Source organism: Carcharodon carcharias, chromosome 6 (assembly GCF_017639515.1).
Source record: "Carcharodon carcharias isolate sCarCar2 chromosome 6, sCarCar2.pri, whole genome shotgun sequence".
In the NCBI taxonomy this organism is placed as follows: domain Eukaryota; kingdom Metazoa; phylum Chordata; class Chondrichthyes; order Lamniformes; family Lamnidae; genus Carcharodon; species Carcharodon carcharias.
This window is the reverse complement of record NC_054472.1, coordinates 150,281,730-150,305,979: the sequence shown is the minus strand read 5'-3', so window position 1 is coordinate 150,305,979 and position 24,250 is coordinate 150,281,730. Positions and strand designations below refer to the sequence as shown.

At 41.7% G+C, this 24,250-nt stretch overlaps 2 protein-coding genes across 4 annotated transcripts in view; one reads left to right on the top strand and one right to left on the bottom strand.

The window, feature by feature from the left end:
* Positions 1-24,250, top strand: part of oxsr1b (oxidative stress responsive kinase 1b) — a 250,226-nt gene that overhangs the window by 13,225 nt on the left and 212,751 nt on the right. The window lies entirely within an intron of this gene.
* LOC121279186 (40S ribosomal protein S20-like) lies at positions 13,507-24,152 on the bottom strand. The gene is made up of 2 exons (XM_041190188.1): positions 24,003-24,152; positions 13,507-13,795 (listed from the first exon to the last, which is right to left on the bottom strand). The coding sequence occupies exons 1-2, from the start codon at positions 24,150-24,152 to the stop codon at positions 13,529-13,531; spliced, it is 417 nt and encodes a 138-aa protein (XP_041046122.1). The 3' UTR covers positions 13,507-13,528.

Genomic DNA, 24,250 nt, shown 5'->3' with positions numbered 1-24,250 from the left:
ACAGGAAGCGGGGTGTGAGGAGCTGTAGTTGAGGTAGCTGTGGGAGTCGGTAGGCTTATAATGAATATTGGTGGACAGTCTATCACCAGAAATTGAGACAGAGAGGTCAAGGAAGGGAAGGAAACTGTTAGAGATGGACCATGTGAAAATGATGGAGGGGTGGAAAGTGGAAGCAAAGTTAATAAATTTTTCCAGGTCCAGCCGAGAGCATGAAACAGCACCGAAGTAATCATCAATGTACCGGAGAAAGAGTTGTGGGAAGGGGCTGGAGTAGGACTGGAACAAGGAATGTTCCACATACCCCATAAAGAGACAGGCATAGCTGGGGCCCATGTGGGTACCCATAGCCACACCTTTTATTTGGAGGAAGTGAGAGGAGTTGAAGGAGAAATTGTTCAGTGTGAGAACAAGTTAAGCCAGACGGAGGAGAGTAGTGGTGGATGGGGATTGTTCAGGCCTCTGTTCGAGGAAGAAGCGGAGAGCCATCAGACCATCCCGTTGGGGGATGGAGGTGTAGTGGGATTGGACGTCCATGGTGCAGAGGAGGTGGTTGGGGCCAGGGAATTGGAAATTGTTGATATGATGTAGGGTGTCAGAGGAATCACGGATGTAGGTGGGAAGGGACTGGACAAGGGGAGAGAGAAGGGAGTCAAGATAGCAAGAAATGAGTTCCGTGGGGAACAGGCTGACACGATCGGTCTGCCGGGACAGTCCTGTTTGTGGATTTTGGGTAGGGGGTAGAAGCAGGCTGTCCGAGGTTGGGGGACTATCAGATTGGAAGCTGTGGAAGGAAGATCTCCAGAGGAGATGAGGTCAGTAACAATCCTGGAAACAATGGCTTGATGTTCAGTGGTGAGGTCATGGTCCAGGGAGAGGTAGGAGGAAGTGTCTGCGAGTTGACGCTCAGCCTCTGCGAGTTAGAGGTCAGTGCTCCAGACAACAACAGCACCACCGTTGTCAGCAGGTTTGATGACAATGTCAGGGTTGGACCTGAGAAAAGAGTGCAGCAAGTTCAGAGAGAGACAGGTTAGATTGGGTGAGAGGAGCAGAGAAATTGAGAGGACTAATGTCACGCTGACAGATCTCAATGAAAAGATCAAGAGAAGGTAAGAATCCAGAGGGAGGGGTCCAGGTGGAGGGAGAATATTGGAGGTGGGTAAAAGGATCTGTTGAACGGGGAGAGGACACCTGCCCAAAGAAGTGAGCACAGACTAAGGCAGCGGAAGAAGAGTTCAGCATCGTGCCGAGCCCGAAATTCATTGAGATGAGGGCGTAAGGGTATGAAACTAAGTCCTTTGCTGAGCAGTTCAGCATCGGAGAGGGGAAGTGAATACACAGCCGGGGATGGGGACAGACGGACAGGCGGGGGTGGAGGGTCCTGGATGGGTGTTGGTGTCGATGAGTTGTTGGAGTTTGCATTCCTTTGCACCTGAAAGAAAGAGACAAAGTTTCTTGTTGAGGCGTCGGATGAGACGAAGAATAAAATGAAACTGGGCCGCGCACAGCTTTGAAAAAGGGTGCGGCGGTGCAGCTGGAGGGAGAGGTCGAGTGTGTTCATATGGCAGCACATGGCACTGAGAGTGGATCTCAGCATGCAACGAGAAAAGCAGTCCGAGGAGCGTTGTATGTCCCGGAGATACCTATAATCCTGGGTGGGTTCGAAACATGAGGGATGGAACTTCAGTTGAAATCCACGTGGAGTTAAGTCGGAGATGGAGACAGTCACTGAGGAAGGAAATATGGCTGTGAAAGCGGGTTTTAGAATTGGGGTTATAGAGTTGGGTCACAGACCACCTCTGTGATCTTGCAGTATGGTGGAACAAGCTCAAGGGTCAGAATTGTTGTCTCCTCTTCCTATGTTATGTTTCCTCCGTATGAAACAATCTACCAACACTCGCCATTTTGACTTGAATATAAAGAATGGCTACCTGAATGAGCTGTCTGGGGTGGGTGGACAGCTAGCACTTGTGGGACTGTACCCTAACAGGCCACAGGATGTTAGACCATAAGATGTAGGAGCAGAAGTTGGCCATTCGGCCATTGAGTCTGCTCTACCTTTCAATGGGATCGTGGCTGATTTGATAATCCTCAATTTACTTTCCTGCCTTTCCCCATAATACTTGATTTCCTTACTGATTAAAAATCTGTCTATCTCAGCCTTGAATATACTTAACGACCCAGCCTTTACAGCCCTCAGCCCTCTGTGGTAAAAGAATTCTGCAGATTAACTATGCTCTGAGAGAAGAAATTCCTCTTCATCGCTGTCTTAAATGGGTGTCTCCCTACTCTGAGATTATGCCCTCTGGCCCTAGGCTCTCCCACAAGGGGGAAACAACCTCTCAGCATCTACCCTGTGAAGCCCCCTAAGAATCTTATGTTTCAGTAAGGTCACCTCTCCTTCTAAACTCCGATGAGTACAGGCCCAGTCGACTCAACCTCTCCTCATAAGAAAATCCCTCCATTTCTGGGATCAACATAATTGGCGAAAGAACTAGAAGGGAAGAGAACTTTTTCTACAGTGTTAAGATCTGACATGTATTACCCGAAAGGGTAGTAGAAGCAAATTCCACAAACTTTCAAAAGACAACTGGACATGTACTTGAACAGAACTAATTTGCATGATTGAGGGAAAGGCACAGGAAGTGTGGGACTAAATTGGACAGCTCTTTCAAAACAGGGCAAACAGGCACAACAGGGCAAATGGCCTCCTTGTGCTTCTCCTTGGGATCAACCTAGTGAACCTTCTCTGGACTACATCCAATGCCCGTACATCTTTCCTTAGATAAGAGGGCCAGAACTGTTCAGTATTCTAGGTGTGGTCTAACAAATGCCTTCTATAGTTTTAGCAAGGCTTCCCTATTTTTATACTCTCTTCCCTTTGAAATAAAGGCCAACATTCCATTTGCCTTCCCTATTACCTGCTGAACTTGTATGCTAGCTTTTTGGGATTCATGCATGAGGACTCCCAAATCCCTCTTTGCTGTAGCTTTCTGTAGTCTTTCTCCATTTAAATAATATTCAGCTCCTCTAATCTTCCAGCCAAAATGCATAACCTCACGTTTTCCCACATTATATTCTATCTGCCAAGTTTTTGCCCACTCACTTAACCTGTCTATAATCCCTCTGTAGATTGTCATCCTCACCACTTACCTTCCCATCTATTTTTGTCATCTGCAAATTTGCTGATAGTACACTAATTTCCCTCATCCAAGTCATTAATATATATTGTAAATAATTGTGGCTCCAGCACTGATCCCTGTGGCACTCCACTTACAGCACAAGGAGACCATTTGCCCTGTTGTGCCTGTTTGCCCTGTTTTGAAAGAGCTTTCCAATTTAGTCCCACACTTCCTGTGCCTTTCCCTCTCAATCATGCAAATTAGTTCTGTTCAAGTAGGTATCCAGTTGTCTTTTGAAAGTTTGTGGAATTTGATTCTACTACCCTTTTGGGTAATACATGTCAGATCTTAACACTGTAGAAAAAGTTCTCTTCCCTTCTAGTTCTTTTGCCAATTGTGTTATATTTGTCACCTCTGATTACTGAGTTTCCAGAACAACAACATCTTATATTTAACATAATGCCCTAAGGTGCTTCAAAGGATCATTATAAAAGAGTATGACAACTGAGCCACATATTGGGTCAGATGATCAAAAGCTTGGTCAGAGAGGGGTCTAGAGGAGTTGATGGAAATAGGGAGGGGTAAGGTCATGGAGCGACTTGATAACAAGGATGAGGGTTTTAAAATCGGGACGTGACTCAGCTAGGAGCCAATGTAGATCAGCGGGTATTGGGTGATGGGGGAACGGGACTTGGGACAAGTTAAGACACAGCCAGCAGACTTTTTGTTCACCAAGTTTACATAGCATAGAATGTGGGAGACCAGCCAAGAGTGTGTTAGAATAGTCAAGTCTAAAGGAAATGAAGGTATGGAGGGGGGTTTTGGCAGCAGACTAACTGAGGTGAAATCGGGCGATGTTATGGAGGTGGAAAGAGGCAGTCTCGGTGATGGTATGAGTGAGATTAGAAGCTCATCTTGTGATCAAGTATGATACCAAGGTTGTGAACAGGCTTAATCTCAGGTTGTTGCTAGGGAATGGAGTTTGGAGTGGGGACCTCAAACAACAGCTTCAGACTTCCCAGTATTTAATTGGAAGAAACTCCTACTTATCCAGTACTGGATCTCAGGTAAGCAGTCTGATAATTTTACAACCGTGGAAGGGTCGAGAGAGGTGGCGTTGAAGTGGATCTGGTTGTTATCAGTATACGTTTAGTGTTCCTTCAGATGGTGGTGCTGAGGGGCAGCATGTAGATGAGAAATAGGAGGGGGGCATGACAGATCCTTGAGCAACGCCAAGAGTAACCCTCTATGAGTTGTTGGAGCAGGAAGAGAAGCCATTGTAGGTGATTGCTACAATAAGATGATATTGGAACAAAGTAGATCTGAATGAAACCAGGTGAGAGCAATTTCACCCAGCTGGGCAACAGTGAAGAGGCATTGGAGTAGGATGGTGTGGTCAACTGTCAAAGGCTGCAGAAAGGTCAAGCAAATGAGGTGGCAAAGTTTACCTTTGAAAGGATGTCGTTTGTGACTGAGGGATGTTTTGGTATTGTGGCATGGTGGAAATCTGATTTGAAGGTTTTGAGCATGGAGTTCTCAAAAGGGAACTGATTTAGGAGGTAGCAATACATTCAAGGACTTTGGAGAAGAGAGTGAGGTTGGGATAGTAATTTCCAAGGACATTGGGGTCAAGGGTTTTTTAATCTGCCATCATCACCTTTCTCAAAAGAGAGAGGAATATCACCCTGGGGAAGAGAACAATTTACAATATTGGCTGACATGTGGGCCTAGAAGGGAACTTGGGTGATCAGCAGTTTATTGGAAATAGATGGGTTTGATGGACGAGATGAACCCAGAGAGGGGAAGAGGGAAAAGTTCCTCCCTGCTTCCACTATCAAATTCTGTCAATTTTAAATATTCCATTCTTAGTGAAATCCTTCATTGGGTTAGAAACATGCTGTTTAAGGAAGTTCTCCCATATGCATTTTAAGCATTCTTTACCCTCCTTCCTTTTTGCACCTTTTTTCTCCAGTCTATGTTGGGAGTCATTCAAGCCCCATGCTGTTACTGTGTTATTTTTGTATTTCTTTGAAATTTACTGACATTTGCTCCTCTCATCTGTCTGGTTCTCACTATTTGGGAGCCTGTAGTAAGCAACCAGCAAGTTAACAGTTCCTTTTCTGTTCCCTAGCTTCAGCAAAATAAATTCCGTCTTTAATCTCTGGTATATTGTCTCTGTAGAACTGTAATGTTGGTCTTTGATTAATACTGTCACCCTTTTCCTCCCAACTGCCTTTTTGGTTCTTGCCCAGTGCTCCTGAATATATTGTAGCTAGGAATGTTTAGTTTTCATTCCCGCCCTTGTTTAAGCTGGGTCCCTGGGATAGCCAGTAATTATAATCCCATGTGGCTACTTGTGTCTGCAGTTCATCAATTATGTTTGTATTGCTCCTCACACTAATACGCGTGCATTCTAACATCATACCAGTCTGCTCTGCTTTTTTTCTTTTGGCCAATTCCTGCACTTTCTACACTATTCTTAATTTTGTGTACTTGTCTCTCATCTTCTGCATATTGATTGCCCTCCCCCTGCCATATTAGTTTAAACTTTTCCCCACAGCACTAAGTAATTTCCTTCAAAGAAAAATTGAGGAAAGGTTAACAGTAAAAATGTACAGACTGTAATAGGAAGGTGTGAATTGTTTTTCATTGCAGTTGGCACTGACTTACACATTGGGTTAGTTTGGACATAAAGTTCTCTCCAAATGGGCATTTTCACACTGTTGCCATGAAGATGTGCTTATGTCAAATATTTTTTCTTTTTCATTCATCAGCTGGAAACAGGAATTGGACTTTTAAAGAGACTTTTTTTTGAAACAGACAAGTGATTTCAACCAACATCAAGATGGCTGACACTAATTTGTATTGCTATATATTTTGCATTACCTATGGACAGGAGTCAACAAGTCTACAAAACTCAGCAAAGACGATGACCAACCCTGCCCAAGAGCTGTGAAAGACCTTCCTTCTTGCCCTATGAACAAAATATTTATGGCAATCGCCTACACTATTCAACAGCTGAAGGCTAACCATTCATAGGTTATTTGCTTGGACAAGAACCTTGATTTTTAAAGAGTGCTCCAGACGAGCTAATCAAGTTATAATTGGAATACACAATTATGTTTGAATTACTAGAAGTTGGAGACAGATCACACAACTAACCCAATTCTTTTGTGTAGTTTAAGCTTTGGTTTCAGGGCAGAACGGGGCTATAGCAGTTGAGCTCAGTGGAGCTCCTGCTTTGTTCTTAAACACGCTTGGACGCTGTCTACTAATTTGACTTTGCCTCCCTTCTGCGGCAGATATTTTTTTAAGGAAATACTTCAATTCCACAGCAGTGTCTCCAACTACAGAAAGATCAGCTACAGCTTTAAACTACCTCAGCACTGAAAGCAAGACACAACCGGATTTAGCCTGCAGCCAGTAGATGCTCCAATCTATGAACTGTGAACATCTTTTATTGTTTTTAAACTATAATTTGGCTAAATCTATCCTCCCCTACTTTGTAATCTGTATTTGTGTGTGTGAGAACTTCGAGTGTGTTTGTGGAAGTCTGAGTGTATTTTTATTATTTTTAGCTAGGTTGATTTTAGCAGACTTCTTTCTTTGTTAAACTCAAAGCGTGTCTGACTAGTCCTTTTTATGACCTCAGAATTTAAACAGTTAAGTATACATTAAATTGGCCAAGATATCCGTATCTTTGACTGCAACAGGATTTTTATTTTTAAACAAAGAGAGGGAAAAGATGAGGGCCTATCAACCCCTCACCTGCTCTTGACACTATTACAGAGCCTGTGTTGTGGAGTGATTTTAGCACAGTGACTATATGATTTGATACTGGGTCAATGCAGAGTTCTTTTTGATAACTGTGAGCTATAGTGGTTGGCCTCCGAATTGACTAGCCAAATGAATTACTCTCAGGTCTTTTCTGACATGAAATAAAGGTTTCTTTTGAAAATTATACATTATTAAAGTTCTTTACAGTTTCCAACTGATGTAGTGGATTTATCCAATGAATAGCTAAACCATATAGATCAAGAAGACCCCAAATTCAATGCCTGCTCTGCGCAAGGTTGGCTGATTTAAGAGGGATTGATTTTAGTAGGGTGGTGCAGAGAGTTAGGAAATTGTCTTCAGTATGCAAAGGACAAAAATTGTTCATATACAGATGCCATAAAATATTTTGCACACTGGGAGAATATTTAATACAAACATATGAATTAGGAGCAGGAATAGGCTGTTTTGCCCCTTGAGCTTGCTCCACCATTTGGTAAGATTGTGGCCTCTATTTTCCTGTGTACTCCCTATACCCTTTGACTGCTTTGTCAGTCAAGAATCTCTCCAACTCGTCCTTAAAAAATATTCAGTGACCCTGCTTGCGCTGCTGCCTGGAGAAGAGAATTCTACAGACTTGTGACCCTGTGAGAGGAAATATGTTTCCTTGTCTCCATCTTAAACGGGTGGCCTTATCTTTAAACTGTGTCTCCTGGTTCTAGTCTCTATCACAAAGGGGAATGTCCTTTCGGCATCCACCCTGTCAGGGTCTTTTATGTTTCAATAAGATCTGTTCTCATTCTTTTAAATTCCAATGGATACAGGCTGGACCTGTCCAACCTTTCCTCATAATACAACACCTACAAAATGTATTTGCTTTCTTACGCCCTGTACTCAGTATGTTTTGTATGGAAAGTGGTATGTCTTTTCTTACCCATGGAGTTAGTATTCCAGTTAAATCATTCAGCAGCAGCTTTCATGAGTTTAAAATAAAGGTTGTTTATTGTCTCACACACACTTACTCTGAATAAATGCAGCTCCACACACTTGGTCTAATGCTTGCATGCACATTGAGGTTGGTTCTCAGGTGAACTTTGAAACTGTAATAGGATAAGTACTTTGGCTGCTTGATCACTTAACAGCTAGTTTCAGAGTCTGGTCGAACCTGGCTGATGGTTGTTAAAAAGCAAAGATGGCACAGCCTTTCACTGCAGCTGTTGTCTTATCGGTGATCTTCTGCAATTTGCCCAAGCCTCTTCTGGATTCTGGGGCAGTAAAGGATCTCTGAATCAAAAGCCAGTTTTAGTTGCATGGTCCATGGCCATTGTCCACTTGATGGCCTAAAGCTAAAAGGCCATTGATATACAATATGAGACAGATAGTGGTCTTCCAAACTTCACTTGTGGATAATTGGTCTCCCCAGCTTTCTTTTGTTAAATTGCAAACCTGGAAACATGGAGTCAATGGACTCCTAGGCCCTGTGTTTTGAGTAAGCTTCGAATATTGGCAGGTATGAATTCCATAGAGGGGTGCTTTCTGCATTTTTCTATTCGAGGGGGGGAATGTGGGGGGAAGAGGAGGAGGAGATCATCACCCGCTGTTGTTCAATTCTGAACTTCCCAGAAACTCGATAGCCTGTGTTGAATACGCCAGGTTTACCTGACCCCTTGGCACTATCCTCACAGTTCATCAGTGTCCATTTCTTTGAACAAACAAAGGACTGTTTCAGAAGCTTCCTTACAAGCTCAGTCCAAGTACAAAATTATGAATATGACATGCCTTTACTGGGCATAACACCTGATTGATCTCCATGCAGATTCATGAAATGTCCTGTTGTACTTAAAAACTACGTTCATGATTGGCTTGAAAACATGTTATGAAATTGTCTTTAAATGAATGTTCAGACTATACTGTTACATGTCCTATTTTTGGGTTATGATTGTAGTTTATTTTGCAGCAATGAGATACTGGATCAGAAAAGTTCCTGATACCAAATGCCAAACTGCTGTGGTTGACTTGATTCACTGGATTCCTACTGGCAAATTCTTGAGGTTTACTTGTGCATAATATACTGATTTTCTTTTCACAAGTCTAAGAGTGAAAGTTGGCAAGTGTCTCAGGGACCCATCAAAGCTACGCATTGAGACATGCAACAGTGGCTGAGTGAACTCAGCATTCTTGTGCCTCTTGGTAGCAGATTGATTTGGAAGTCAGCATGTTGGGGGAGTGACACAATTTTGTCATTGTACCTACAAGAACGGAGAGCGATACTATATTGAAATGCAGCACTACTTTGATCGGTATTTCTGGTGTGTTCCCCTCCCTTGCAATTGCCCATGCCAAGCTGCAATTGTGCACTCCTGCCAGAAGCAGCTCACTTTTGTAACTCCAAGCACCTGAACCTGTTCTAATAATGTATGCTTTAACAAGTGTTAATACAAACATAAAGATAATGTGTCATTTTCATAAAGAGACTGCACTACAACTATTCCTTAATTCAGTTATCCTCTCTTTTCTCCTGAAGATGGCACTTTGCCTTGAATCGTCCTATGCGATGTCACAGGGCATTAACTAGCTTCTAGAAAAAATAAATGGAAGAGGTGTTATTTTTAAGGTATTATGTAAGTAGAACATTCATAACGCCTTTGCCTTTAATGTGAACAATTGAGGATTGGTTTGTAGATTGTTCAGAATTTAAATTTATGATTGGTTGTTCTGGCTAAAGGCCTGATGGTATTTTTACACAACTAAAGCAGCTGGGTGTTTACTTTTGCAGTATTTGATGCATCCTGTTCTGATCCTGAGTACTTGCCTAAGTAAATATTGTACTTATTAAGTTGACGGTCTTTTGTGTGCAGCATACGCTTCGACAATTCCACCCCAGTTGTGACTGAGCAAACTGAAAGGTCATGATTATGCACCACTTACAATAGTGTTCATTAGGGTTTTTTACTGTAGGCCTCTAGCTCTACCAATATCCATACTCAAAAGCTGCTCTCAGCTGTTGCAAAACAATTCCTATTTATATAGTGTCTTTAACATAATGTCCCAAGACACTTCATAGGAATGTTATAAAGCAAAATTGGGCATCCAGCATCATAGGGTGATTTTAGGGCAGACCATCCGAAGCTTTGTCAATGAGGTAGATTTTAAGGGGTGTCTTAAAGGAACAAGACGAGGTACTGAGGTGGAGAGGTTTAAGGAGGGAATTCCAGAATTTAGGGCCTAGACTGAATGCACTACCACCAATGGTGAAGCCATTAAAATTGGACATGCTAAAGAAATCAATGAGATGAATGCAAATATCTTGGAAGGTTCTGGGGCTGGAAGAGTTTTGAGATAGGGTGGACAAAGGTTAGAAAAGAATTTGAACACGAGGTGAGAATTTTAAAAACCAGGCTTTGCTTGACCAGGTGACAGTATAGGTCACAAGCATGGGTGATATGTGAACTGAACTTGGCGTAAATAAGGAAATAGACACCAGAGTTTGGATGATCTCAAGTTTAGAGGGTAGAATGTGGGAGGCCAGAAGAGTAGGTTAGAATAGTCAAATCTAGAGGTAAGGCATGAATGAGTGTTTCAGAAACTGGTTATTTGAGATGGGCAAAGTAGGATGCAAAGTTGCAAGGTGGTCTTAGTGATGGCATGGAAAAATGGTCAGAAGCTCATCTCTAGCTCAAATATTACTGCAAAGTTGCGAACAGTCAGATTCAGCCTCAGACAGTTTCTAGGGAAAGGGAGTTGGTAGCTAGGGAATAGATTTTGGAGTGGGGACTTCAAACAATGGCTTCAGTCTTCCCAATATTTAATTGGAGGAAATTTCTGCTTATCTAGAAGTCCTATATTTGGTAAGCAGTCTGACAATTTAACCAGTTTAGGAGTCGAGAGAGATGGTGGGGTAGAGCTGTGTGTCATTGGCATACATGTGAAAATTAACACTTTTTGGGTGATGTAGCTGAGGGGGAGTATGTAGCTGCAGAATGGGAGGGGACCAAGGATCAATCCTTGGAACAACTGGATAGATAATGGAGTCAGGCAAGTGCAGCCTCATCCAGCTGGAAGATAGTGCAGAAAGACATTTGAGGAGGATAATATGGTCAACTGTGTCAAAGGCTGCAAACAGTATTACAACCTCCATAGACTCAATGGTTTAAAGGAAAATTTGAACTTCTGGTTATTAGCTGAAAGGATGACATGTCAAGATTTTAAAAGAACTTTTACTGTATCAGTGACTAAAAACAAAATATTAATTAAACATTAACTTTTTGAAAGCAACTTAAAACTAAACAACCAAACAGAATTTTAACGCCAACTGAAAAACTCCTGTTTCCTCACACTACTTGGTCTCTTAAGTAGATATCCAAATTCACCAGGAATCAATCCAGAGTGATTTGCAGCTCCCAAGGGTTTCACTCCTGTTCTTTTCCATTCCCTGTTATCTTCCACTGTGAATTTTGACTGGGGATTCTCCCCCTAGCTTCAGCTAGGCAATCCCTCCAGCCTTGTTTAACTCCTCATGAACAAGATTTTCAGAGTGTGGGCTCTCACCCACATTGTGTGGTGAATGCTGGAGTCAGCATTTTCTATGATTTAAGGTGCAGACCTGGCTGGCCAGCATCTAGCTTTTTTATGCCCCCCAGTTGGCTGCAGATCACCCAAGACCAAAAACTGCAACTACCAAATTCCTTCTGTCTGTGATATGAGTTTATAGGGCAGCCTGAAATCTGATCTCAAAATGGCTTCCTCTGCCCTCTCTCCATGGCAACAGGAAACACACTAGCTCTGTATCCAAGTAGAAATGGTATTCGGCTATCCCTCATTACCACTGCTTTTCACTTTAGAAACAGTCATCTATTTATGACTTGATACCAGTAATATCTTTCTGGGTTTTAGGTGACCTTGGGTTGTCTTGCTCGGAGACTTAGAAGCAGCTGTTGTCCCTAGTATTAATATCTTACACTGTGCTTTTAATTACACAATGCGACTCTCCATTTGATTTAACAACTAAACCACCCAGGTTTACTGTCAGATGCCAGCATAGGTCACTTGACTCTTTTCATTTAACCTACATTTAAAGATACAGTTCCAAACTGATTTTTTTCTAAACCAAAAGATATAGCCCTAAAACATAATCATATAAACCTGAGACTTAAAGCAACAGGTCAAGAAGGATGAGGAGGGATAGTTTTCTGTTCTGTTGAAGGGTCATGAGGACTCGAAACATCAACTCTTTTCTTCTCCGCCAATGCTGCCAGACCTGCTGAGTTTTTCCAGGTAATTCTGTTTTTGTTTTAGTTTACCATTGTTACAGTCACATAGGATGTCATTTGTAACTTTGATAAGACCTTATCAGTACTGGGCAGGGCTGGAAACCTGATTGGAGGGTTCCAAACATGCAGTTCCAGGAAAGACGGGAGTGGATTTGGGAGGCATTCAATGACTTTGGAGAGGGAGGTTGGAGATGAGGCAATAGTTTGCAAGGGCATTAGGATCAAATTAGGAGAGGGGGACAGTAGCTGAAATATTATCAGCTATCATGGAAATTCTGAGTATGACTGTCAGGCTGTTGCTGTGGGAGATCTTGATCAATTTTGACACATCTCCCCACGTGTAGGGGTATGGTAGCATAGTAGTTTTGGATGAGTGTTCAAGAGGCCTGGATGAATGATAGAGGCATGAGTTCAAATCCCAGCATGACAGTTGGAGAATTGAAATTCAGTTAACTAAATAAATCTGGAATAAAAATCTAGCATTTGTAATAGTGATCCATGTAATTACTGGATTGTTATAAAAATCAATCAGGTTCACTAATGCCCTTTAGGAAAGGAAATCTGTCTTCCTTCCCTAATCTAGCCTGCATGTGACTCTAAACCCACAGTTATGTGGTTGATTCTGAACTCTGGATATCATTCTGCAGCCTCTCAGCTTTCCATTCTCTGCTGAAGGCTATCCATAGGCTCCAGCGAGAACTGAACTCGCGGTCCCTGACTTCCAAGACCAGTGCTGTAACCTCTGAGCTATGGAGTCACCCACGCAAATCAACAATGGCTTCACAGTCAACATTTGACTTTCAATTTCAGATTTTTTTTATTGAATTCAGATTCCACCATCTGCTGTGGGAGGATTTGAACTGAGGTCCCTAGAACATTACCCTAGGTCTCTAGGTTAGTAATCCAGTGATTAATACCTCTCCACCATCACCTCCAACTCTGGATAATATTCATGAGGTGCTCACTTGCCCCCCCATGACAGAGTGAACTCTTTTGAGTACAAACACGTTTCCATCTGTTTTCAGATGAAGTTACATTGTTTCATAGTTTTGCAATTGTGAGATTTGAACTCTTGATACTCTTTTTGAGTAAACCTGTTTCCATCTGTTTCAGATGAAGTTACATTGTTTCATAGTTTGCCATTGTGAGATTTGAACTCTTGATCTTGGGGTTACAAACCCAGTACCATAACCACTTGGCTATTTAGGCCAAGCTTGAACTCTTGATCTTGGGGTTATAAACCCAGTACCATAACCACTTGGCTAATTAGGCCAAGCTCCACCTCCAACTCTGGAGTTGGTCACCCCTAGCTGCGATCTGAATTGGCCTAACAAGCCACTCAGTTGTACTTATTTCCATAGACATTTAAGCATCGGCAATTGTAACCTCCACTTCAACACCAGGTTCGATACTGATGGAGGTGATCTGTTTCACAATTTCAGATGGACTGTGTAAATCAATTAGACGTTTGTGGATCCTCATTTGGAAGCGATCCCAGGTTTTGGAACCTTCATCACATGGAGTCTTTCTTGTTGTGATACGCAGAGTCTTGGTGGGCATGCGAACAGGTCCCTTGACCTTCAGATTCTTCTCTTTGGCACCACGAATTAGATCAGCACAAACTTTAAGCCACTCAGTTGTACATAAGTAGGGAGCTCACTCACCTTCACGAGGGCAATTAGAGGTGGAGAAAAAATGCTGATGTTGTCCACTTCTCAAGAATTTAAAAAAAAATGTCAGTGAGGAGGTCTTTGTAATGCTGACTGGGCTCAGTGAGCTTTTGTTGTATCAAATCCAATGCCTAAGGCGATCCGTATGGTTTAATTCTTGGTTTTTCTTGCAGTTTTGATAGGCCAGTTCAGAGGATGTTTGGGTATGAGCCATTTCTGTGAACATCCTGGGGGTTGCTATTGACCAGATACTGAACTGAACCAGCCACATAAATACTGTGGCTACAGGTTGGAGGCTGTGAATTCCACACCATGTAACTTGCCATCAGATTCCCCAAAGCTTTCCCACCATCTACAAGGTGCAAGTCAAGAGCGTGATGGTGTACTCTCCACTTGCCTTGAATGCAGCTCTAACAACACTCACGAAGCTCAACACCAGCCAGGACAAAGCAGCCTATGTGATTGGCACCTCATATACCACTTCCAACATCCACTCCCTCTACCACTGTTGCACAGTGGCAGCAGTGTGTACCATCTACAAGATGCACTGCAGGAACTCACCAAAGCTCCTTCAACAGCACCTTCGAAACCTGTGACTTCTTGCGTCTAGATGGACAAGTGCAGCAGATGCATAGGGAAAAGCACCACCTTCAAGTTCTCCACCAAGCCACACATCACCCTGACTTGGAATTATATTGTTGCTCCTTCACTGCTGGGTCAAAATCCTGGAATTCCCTCTCTATCAGCACTGTGGGTACACCTACACCATCTGGACTGTAGCTGTTCAAGAAGGCAGCTCACCACCACCTTCTCGAGGGCAGTTGGGGATGGGCACTAAAAATGCTGGCCTAGCCATACGTATGTGTATATATAATATGAATATACTAATATTATGTGCGCGTGTGTATGTGCCTGTATTCCCTTAGTTGCACTCTTCGTGGTGTATGATCACCATTATTAATGCTTTCTTTTTATTTCAAATCTATTTTTAAGTAACTTCCCAACTGCCTGTCAACCCTTACGGGTAGACAACACCTTAATTCTGTATTTCACTTGAACAACAGTACCTCCAACTACAAAATGCCACTGCATTTGGCCTAAGTAATTTCTGAAGGCCTGGAATTCTAAAAGATAAAGTTGCTTTCACTTATCTGGGTTATTTGGATGCTGAGTGACATTTCACATCTGTCTTCATTATTTTGAAGGCATATAAGTGCTGATGCATGCAAAACCTAATTTAAATCATCATCTCCTTTGTGAATCGCATATCAATGTTTAACATTTTTAGCCCTGTATTGTTTCAGGGCAGTGGACCTTCCTTTAACTGTTAAAGAAAAATAAGAGAGAAACCAGGGAATTATGGACCAGTTAGCCTAATATCTACAGTTGGCAAATTGAATCTATAAGGAGGGAGTGATTGAAAACCGTAAATTTTCAGCTGATCAGTGAAAGACAGCATAGATTTGTAAATGGTCACTCATGCTTGATGAACCTAATTGAAGTTTTGAAGAGGTGACTGAAATAGTGGAAATGATGTTACTTATTAAAGACCTCCTGGTGGTCATAATGAAATTAATGAAGTACTCCTAGCTTAAGTTGAAGCTCACAGAATTGAGGGCAAGTTATTGACTGAGCAATTGACTGAGTTATTTGCTGAGCAGTAGGTGACAGAGTAAGGATCATAGATGTGTCCTCTAATTGGCAGGATGTGGCTAAGGGTGTCTTACAGGGATTGATACCTCAACTATTGAGCATTAATAAATGACTTGGATGATAGGGCAGGGAAAGATATATCCAAGTTTGCCGATGATACTGATGTAGGAACATAAGAACATGGTTAGGCCCTGTTCCACCATTGAATGAGATCATTACTGACTCTATGCACCCACTTTTGCCCCATAGTACTTAGATTTTTGTTAACCAAATAATTATTAGTCTCTGATTTGAAAATAATATTCTATCTAGCATCAATTGCCATTTGCGGAAGCATGTTCCAAACTTTTACTCCCGTTTGTGTGGTAAAGTGTTCTCTATTACTTTGTTTTAAATTGGTAACTAATTAAATAAGGTAAGTCAGCTTTGGCAGGGTAGATGGTGCGCCATAACTGCAACATGGAGCCTGGGAAGAGCAGTGTGATCCTAGATAGCCATATCTGTGGTAAGTGACTGCAGCTTGAGCAATTTCAGCTTAGAGCTTTTGAGCTGGGGTCTGAGGTGCAGACGTGTGGGGCATCAAGGAGGGGGACAGTATAGTCACAGTGGTAGATACTGTTCTGTGCAGCCATGACTGGGAGTTCCTGCCAATTAGAGGATACATCTATGATCCTTACTCTGTCACCTACTGCTCAGCAAATATGACCAGGTCAATAACTTGCCCTCATTTCTGTGATGAGAGATGAACTTGGAGGAGGACGTACTTGTTGTAGTCTGTGTAGAAATCAACGACATAGGATTAGGAATGATGATTTGTTATGAATCTGAGTTTGGGTCCTATGTAAAGCACAGAACCACGAGGGTAACCTCTGGATTGCAATCTGAACAATGCGCTAATTGGCGTAGAGTCAAACCGATTAGAGTATTAAATGCGTGGCTCAGTGTTGAGAAGGAGGTTTCATTCATGGGACACTGGTACCAGTAATCTGGAAAGAGGGTGTTGTTTTCATTGGCATGGGCTCCACTTCAACTGGGCTGGGAAATTGTGTAACTAGAGCTGAGGATGAAGCTTTAAACTAAAAGGACAGCCAGATGAAGGGAGATTTAGAAGCCTGAGGCAATAAAGCAGTGTAGTGTTTGGGTAAAGACAAGCAGAGTGGATCAGGAAGGGAAAGTAAGTTTAACAGTAATATAGTAGTGCATCAGCAAATAAGGATCAAAATGGTGGGAGTAGTTTCTAGGTTCTCCCTAACTGCAGTCATACTATGGTCAGAGCACTAAGCAAGAAATAAGTCAACCTAATAATTGTGATGAACGTTATTATTCTTATGACTGGACAAGCCAAATTGGCAACTGTGGTCTAGAAGATGAGGTGGTAGAGGTGTTTTCATGAAAGCTTCTTAGAACAGCATGTGGAGCCAATTAGGACAAAGCTATTTTATATTTACTATTGTGTAATGAGGCAAATTTTAATGAATAATCTTATAAAAAGATCCTCAGGGAAAAGTGATCATAATACAATTGAATTCCATACGTTTGAGAGTGACACACTTGAGTCCAAAACAAGAATCTTAAAGCCAATTATGTAGGTAGGAGGACAAAGCTGGCTAAGGCTGATTAGGTTAATAGACCAAGCAGTGGGAAACATTTAAAGAAATGAATCAAAATGTTCAATAAAAATGTGTTAGGGAAGTTAAGGATAGCATTATATTAAAGGAAGAATCTTGTGTTATGAAGGATAGCAGTAAGCTTGACTTTGGGAATGTTTTAGGAACTAGCAAAGGGCTGCCAAAAAGTTGATAAGAGAAAAATTAGATTGTGTAAACCAGCCAGGAATATAAAAACAAAGCTTTTACAGCTATATAAAAAGGGGGCAAGTAGCTAAAGTAAACATCAGTCCTTTGGAGGAAAGGACAAGAGAAATTGAGGAATGAGGGAATGACAGACGTTGAACAATTTTTGTCTTCACAGTGGAAGACATAAATTACGTACCAATAATAGCAGGTAACCAAGGGGCTAATAAGAATGAGGAGCTTGAGGCAATTAATATCAGCAGAGAAAATATATTGGAAAAACCTGACAAACAGGACCCAATGTCCTAAATGCTCAGGTTCTAAAAGAGGTAGTGACAGAGAATATGGATGCACCCTATGATTTTCCAAAATTCCTAGATTCTAGAACCATCCCAATAGGCTGCAAGTTAGCAAATGTAACACCACTATTCAAGAAAAGGGGAGCAAGAAAATAGAGGACTCCAGGTAAATTGTCGAGCCATCAGGAAAACGCTGAAATTTATTAAGGACACTTTAACAATAGTCCTAAATCATCGTATAATCAGAAAGAGCCAACATTGTTTTACACAAGGGGAATTGTGTTTGAGTTTAATGAGAATGTAGCGAGTAGTGTAGATGAAGCGGAGCCAGTAGATGATGTATACTTCGACTTCCAAAAAGCATTCGATAAAGTGCCACACAAAAGGTTAATACACAAGTTAAAGGCTCATGGGGTTTGGGTTGAGATATTGGCATGGATGGAGGATTGGTTAACAGAAGGGAAACAGTCAGGAGAAACAGGACATTTTCAAGTTGCAGGCTGTGACTAGTGGAGTGCTGCAAGGATCAGTGCTGGGACTTAAACTATTTACGGTCTATAATGACTTAGATGAAAAGACTGAGTAATTAAGTAAGTTTGCTGAGGATACAAAGCTAGGTGGGAATGTAAACTTTGAGGGGATGCAGAGGATGCAAAGAGACATTGACAGGTTAAATGAGTGGGCAGCAAGGTGGCGGAGGGAGTATAATGTGGGGAAGTGTGATATTCAGTTTGGTTATAAGAATAGAAAAATAGAATATTTGTAAAAGGCAGAAAACTTCAAAATATTGATGCTCTGAGAGATTTTGACATACTTGTACAAGGAACACAACAAGCTATTAAAAAGTCAAATGGCGTGTTGGCCTTTTATTGCAAGGAGATTGGAGTACAAGAACAAGGAAGCCTTGCTACAATTGTACAGGGTTTTTGTGAGATTGTGTCTGGAGTACTGTGTAGTTTTGGTCTCTATAGCTAAGGAAGGATACTTGCCTTGGAGGTGGCACAGCACAGGTTCACGAGATAGGTCCCTGAGATGAGAGAGTTGTCCTTAGATAAAAGGCTGAGTAAATTTGACCTATATTCTCTAGAGTTAAGAAGAATGAGAATGAGAGGTGATCTCATTGATACATACAAGACTCAGAAAGGGCTTGATAGGGTAGACACAGAGGTTGTTTTCATGACGGGTGAAATCTAATACATGGGCACAAACATAAGAGGCCCATTATTTAGGACTGCGATAAGTTTCTTTTGGACACTTACAAATGTTTGAAATTTTCGACTGCAGATGATCATGGATGCCAACATTAAGTATATTCAAAGTTGGAATAGGTAGATTTTTGATTTCGGGGAATTGAGGGTTATGGGGAACAGGCAGATAAAATGCAGTTGATGCTAGAGAGCAGCCATAATTGTATTGAATGGCAGAGCAGGCTTGAGGAGTTGCATGGTTTACTGCTATTTCTTACTTTTTTAACCCTTGTAGTCCAAATATCATTCTAGCAGATCTACACTGAACTCCCTCCAAGGCCAGTATATCGTTCTTCAGTTGTGACCAGAACTGAAGTGTTGTAGGTTTAGCCTGACCAGGGCTTTGTACAGCTTTAGACTAGCATCTACCCCATTATTTTCTGGCCTTTTTAAGACCAGCATTCCATTAGTTTTTTTGATTATTCTCTGTACCTGTTTGACGTTGTAATGATTTATGTACAATCTGCCCACTCCCCCCAAATTTTTAGCACTTCACATCTTCCATCTTTGTTGGGCCTAAAGTGGATGACCTCACTTTTATCTACATTAAAATCCTTTTGCTAAAGTTTTGCCCATTCACTTAATCAGTCAATATCTCTTGGAAATGTTGTGCTTCCATCTAAACTGCTTACAATGCTGCCTAGCTTTGTTTCATTGGCAATTAGATATTCCTACCCCATCATCTAAGCCATTAATAAACATGGTAAATTGCTGCATCCCCAGCACTGGTTACCATTAATCGCTTCCTACCAATTAGAGCACCTCCCCAATATCACTATTTAGCCCTTTGCTGCTGAGCCTCTTTGCTAACCAGTTCATTGAGCTTCAACTTCAGCCGACAGCCTCTTAAGGATAAAAGCAAAATACTGCAGATGCAGGAGATCTGAAATAAAAACAATAAGTGCTGAAAAAACTCAGCAGGCTGGCAGCATCTGTGGAGGGGGAAACAGAGTTAATGTTTCAAGTCCGATATGACTCCTCTTCCGAACTCTTATATGGGCTTCCAAAAAGCAAGTCCTTCTAAGTAACATCCATAGACGATCCCTTGTCTGCTACTTTAACCCTTTCAAAAAATTTCAATTATATTCATCAGGTATGACCTACTGGTTTTTTAAAATTCATTCACGGGATGTGGGCTTTGCTGGCTGGGCCAGCATTTATTACCCATTTCTAGTTGCCCTTGAGAAGGTGGTGATGAGCTGCCTTCTTGAACCACTGCAGTCCATTTGGTGAAGGTACACCCACAGTGTTAGGAAGTTCCAGGATTTTGGCCCAGCGATATATTTCCAAGTCAGGATGGCAAGTGACTTGGAGGTGAACGTCCAGGTGGTGGTGTTCCCGTGTGCCTGCTGCCTTTGTCCTCCTAGATGGTAGTGGTCATGGTTTTGGAAGGTGCTGCCTAAGGAGCCTTGGTGAATTCCTGCTGTGCATCTTGTAGATGGTGCACACTGCTGCTACTGTGCGTCGGTGGTGGAGAGAGTGAGTGTTTGTGGATGTGCTGCCAATCAAGCGGCTGCTTTGTCCTGGATGGTGTCAAGCTTCTTGTGTTGTTGGAGTTGCACTCATCTAAACAATTATTCCATCACACTCCTGACTTGTAGATGGTGGATAGGCTTTAAGGAGTTAGGAGGTGAGTTACTCGGTGCAGAATTCCTAGCCTCTGACCTGCTCTTGTAGCCACAGTATTTATATGGATAGTCCAGTTCAGTTTCTGGTCAATGATAAGCCCCAGGATGTTGATAGTAGGGGATTCAGTGATGGTAATACCATTGAATGTCAAGAGGTGCTGGTTCAATTCTCTCCTATTGGAGATGGTTATTGCCTGGCACTTGTATGGTGCAAATGCTACTTGCCACTTGTCAGTCCAAGCCTGGATGTTGTCCAGGTTTTGTTGCATTTGAACATGGACTGCTTCAGTATCTGAGGAGTCGCGAATGGTGCTGAACGTTGTGCAAACGTCCCCACTTTTGACCTTATGATGGAAGGAAGGTAATTGATGAAGCAGCTGAAGATGGTTGGGCCGAGGAACTACCCTGAGGAACTCCTCTTCCTTTGTGTTAGGTATGATTCCAACCAGTGGAGAGTTTTCTCCCGATTCCCATTGGATTCAGTTTTGCTAGGGATCTTTGATGCCACACTCGGTCAAATGCGGCTTTGATGTCAAGGGCAGTCTCTCTCCTCACCTTGAGTTCAGTTCTTGTCCAGGTTTGAACCAGGGTTGTGATGAGGCCAGGAGCTGAGTGGCCCTGGTGGAAACTGAACGCTAGTGAGCAGGTTATTGCTGAGCAAGTGCCACTTGATAGCACTGTTGATGATCCCTTCCATTACTTTGATGATTGAGAGCAGACTGATGGGGTGGAAATTGCCCAGGTTGGATTTGTCCTGCTTTTTGTGTACAGAACATACCTGGGCAATTTTCCACATAGCCGGGTAGATGCCAGTGTTGTAGCAGTATTGGACAGCTTGGCTAGGGGCCCGGCAAGTTCTGGAGCGCAAGTCTTCAGTACTTTTGCCAAATTGTCAGGACCCATAGCCTTTGCACTATTCAATGCATTCAGCCATTTCTAGATATCATTGAGTTGGCTGGAGACTGGCACCTGTAATGCTGGGGACTGCAGAGAAGGCTGAGATGGGTCATCCACTTGGCACTTCTGGTTGATGATTGTAATAAATGCTCCAGCCTTTTGCACTGTTGTGCTGGGCTCTTCCATCATTTGAGTATGAGGTATTTGTGGAGCCCCCTCCTCTAGTGAGTTGTTTAATTATCCACCACCATTCATGACTGGATGTGGCAGGACTGCAGAGCTTAGATCCAATCCATTGGTTGTGGGATTGCTCAACTCTGTTTATCACTTGCTGCTTAAGCTGCTTGGCATGCAAGCAGTCCTATATTATAGCTTCTCCAGGTTGAAATCTCATTTTTAGGTATGCCTAGTGCTGCTCTGGCATGCCCTCCTGCATTCTTCATTAAAAATCCATGCTGGTTCTCTGATTGATTAGGTGAAAATTTTGACCATGTTCAGTGACTCTATCCTTAACAATTAACTCATAATTTGCCTGACAACAGATATTTAGCTAACAAATCAACTATAATTTTGTGGTTTCCCTCCTCTCTCTCCGCTTTAGTAGAGGAATTGTGTGTAATTTTCCAATGTAAAGGTATGGTTCCTGAATTGAGAGCTTTGTAAGATTTTGGTTAGGATTTCTGCAGTATTGTCACCTCCTTTGTTGGAAAGCCCTGGGAAGGAAACCACCTGGTCTTGGGGATTTGTCTCTCTCTTCAATGCTGTTAATTTGCTTATGGTAAATTTTCTAAGTCCCTGTTTCTGATTCAGTGCTAGCTTCCTTAGGATCTCTTGCATGCTGACCTCTACTTTGCATCAGGATTTACAGTAATCATTCAACATGTCTGCTCTTTCCTTATTTTCATTGACATTATCACCACTATTGGTCTATTATTGATCTAATGTTTTTCTTATATAGTTGTAAAATTATTAGCCAGTTTTTTATCTTGTATGCTTTAGTTTTTATGTTGTCTCTTACTACTTTATTCATTCATTTTATTGCCTTTTGTTAGTCAAGAAGATCCCTTTTCCATTTTGGAGGGTGTAACCTTGTTTTATATCATATTAACTTATTTTAGGAATACCTCCCATTGATCTTGTTATTTTACCCAGTAATCGATTAGCCCAGTTGAAGCCAGCCTTACCTAGATCTAGAATCTTAGTGGCTTTTTCCTGTTTCTCCCTTTTCAAACACCAAACAAACTTGATCATGTATTATGATTGCTGTTAGATAAATGTTTACGCAGCATACATCCATTAACTAAACCTGGCTCATTACTAAATCTGCTTATCTGCTTAAGTCTGCTTATCCCAATCTACACAAGATAAAGCCCACATTAAAACGCTCTGCCTTTGCTACATGCTTGTCTAATCTCTACATTATACATTCTACCACATTACTGCTGTCACCTGGAAACCTATGCACAACTTCACTATGGCCTCTTCTATATCTTAATTCTATCCTTTGCCTGCTTATCTCGCATTCTTTCATCAGTAAAATTATTTCACCCTTAATCACTAAGGCTGCTCATCCTTTTACCATTTTCCTGCCTATCTCGTAGATCTTATAACCTGGTATATTTAGTTCCCAGTCCTAACCACCCTACAACCATGTCTCAGTAATAGCTTCCATGTAACACCCTCCGAGTTGAATTTGTGCTTGCAATTCAAGGGTGGCTTTTGTTCTACATATATGCTGAGTAAACTGAGTTAGTACTAATGCTGTGGAGGACGATTCCCTGGACTGTATATGAGATGGTTCCTTAACATACTGTTCTAGAAAACCAACTAGAAAATGGGCTCCAGGTTCTAGTACTGTGCAAATAGAAAAAAAAGGGCTAATTCATAATCTCATTTTAAAGGAACCTTTAGGGAATAGTGACCATAATATGATAGAATTTTACATTAAGTTTGAAAGTCATGTAGATCGATCCAAAACTAGGGTCTTTAAATATAAACAATGGAAACTACAAAGGCATGATGGGCAAGTTGGCTATGGTAGATTGGGAAACTACATTAAAAGGTAGTACGGTTTCAGGCAATGTCCAGCATTTAAAGAATTAATATATAGTTCACAACAAATTTGCATTCCTTTTTGAGGCACAAAAATGCAACAGGAGGTAGGTTCTTAACCTTTGAGCCCCTTGTTAGTCATCAGGGTAGGCGGAATCGAGACCACAATCAGAACAGCCGTGATCTTATTGAATGGTGGTGCAGGGTCGAGGGGCCGAATGGCCTACATCTAATTCATATGTTCAAATGTAACATCTAAGGTAGATAGAAGCTATTCTTGCTAGTTGGGAGTCTAGGACAAGGGGCATAGTATAAAATTAGAGCCAGACCTTTCCTGAATGAAATTGGGGAACACTTGTGTACACAGATATAAAGACCAGCCTTTGATTAGCCTTTTACAGTTATATTCTGTACCTTTTCATGACAGTCTAATGATCTACGTACCAGGACTTCCATCATTTCTAGCTTTTCATTATCTAGGAAATACCCTGTTCTATCCTTTTTGGGTCCACAGTGGATGATCTTATACAGAATTTGCTTAGATTGAAATCTATTTGCCACAGTTTTGCCTATCCACTTAATCAATATCTATAATTTTACGCTTCCATCTATACTGTTTACAATAGCATTCATCTTTGTATCATCAGCAAATTTGGGTACGTGGCTTTTCATCCCATCATCAGATTTGATAATAAATACAGTGAACACTTGAGGCCCCAATATCGATCCTTGTGTGAGACCACTAGTCATATCCTGCCTATTGGAGTACCTGCATGTTATCCTTCCTCTGTCTCTTTCCATTCAACCAATTTCCTAACCACGTTAATAAGTCACCTTCAGATCATGGG

What these genes read in the sequence shown, in the direction of transcription:
- LOC121279186 (XM_041190188.1), bottom strand. Translation starts at nt 24,152, where the DNA reads ATGACTAGTGGTCTCACACAAGGATCGATATTGGGGCCTCAAGTGTTC. An exon ending in TAAACAGTATAGATGGAAGC is followed by an intron (nt 13,796 to 24,002) that starts GTAAAATTATAG and finishes TGTACAACTGAG; the next exon opens with TGGCTTAAAGTTTGTGCTGA.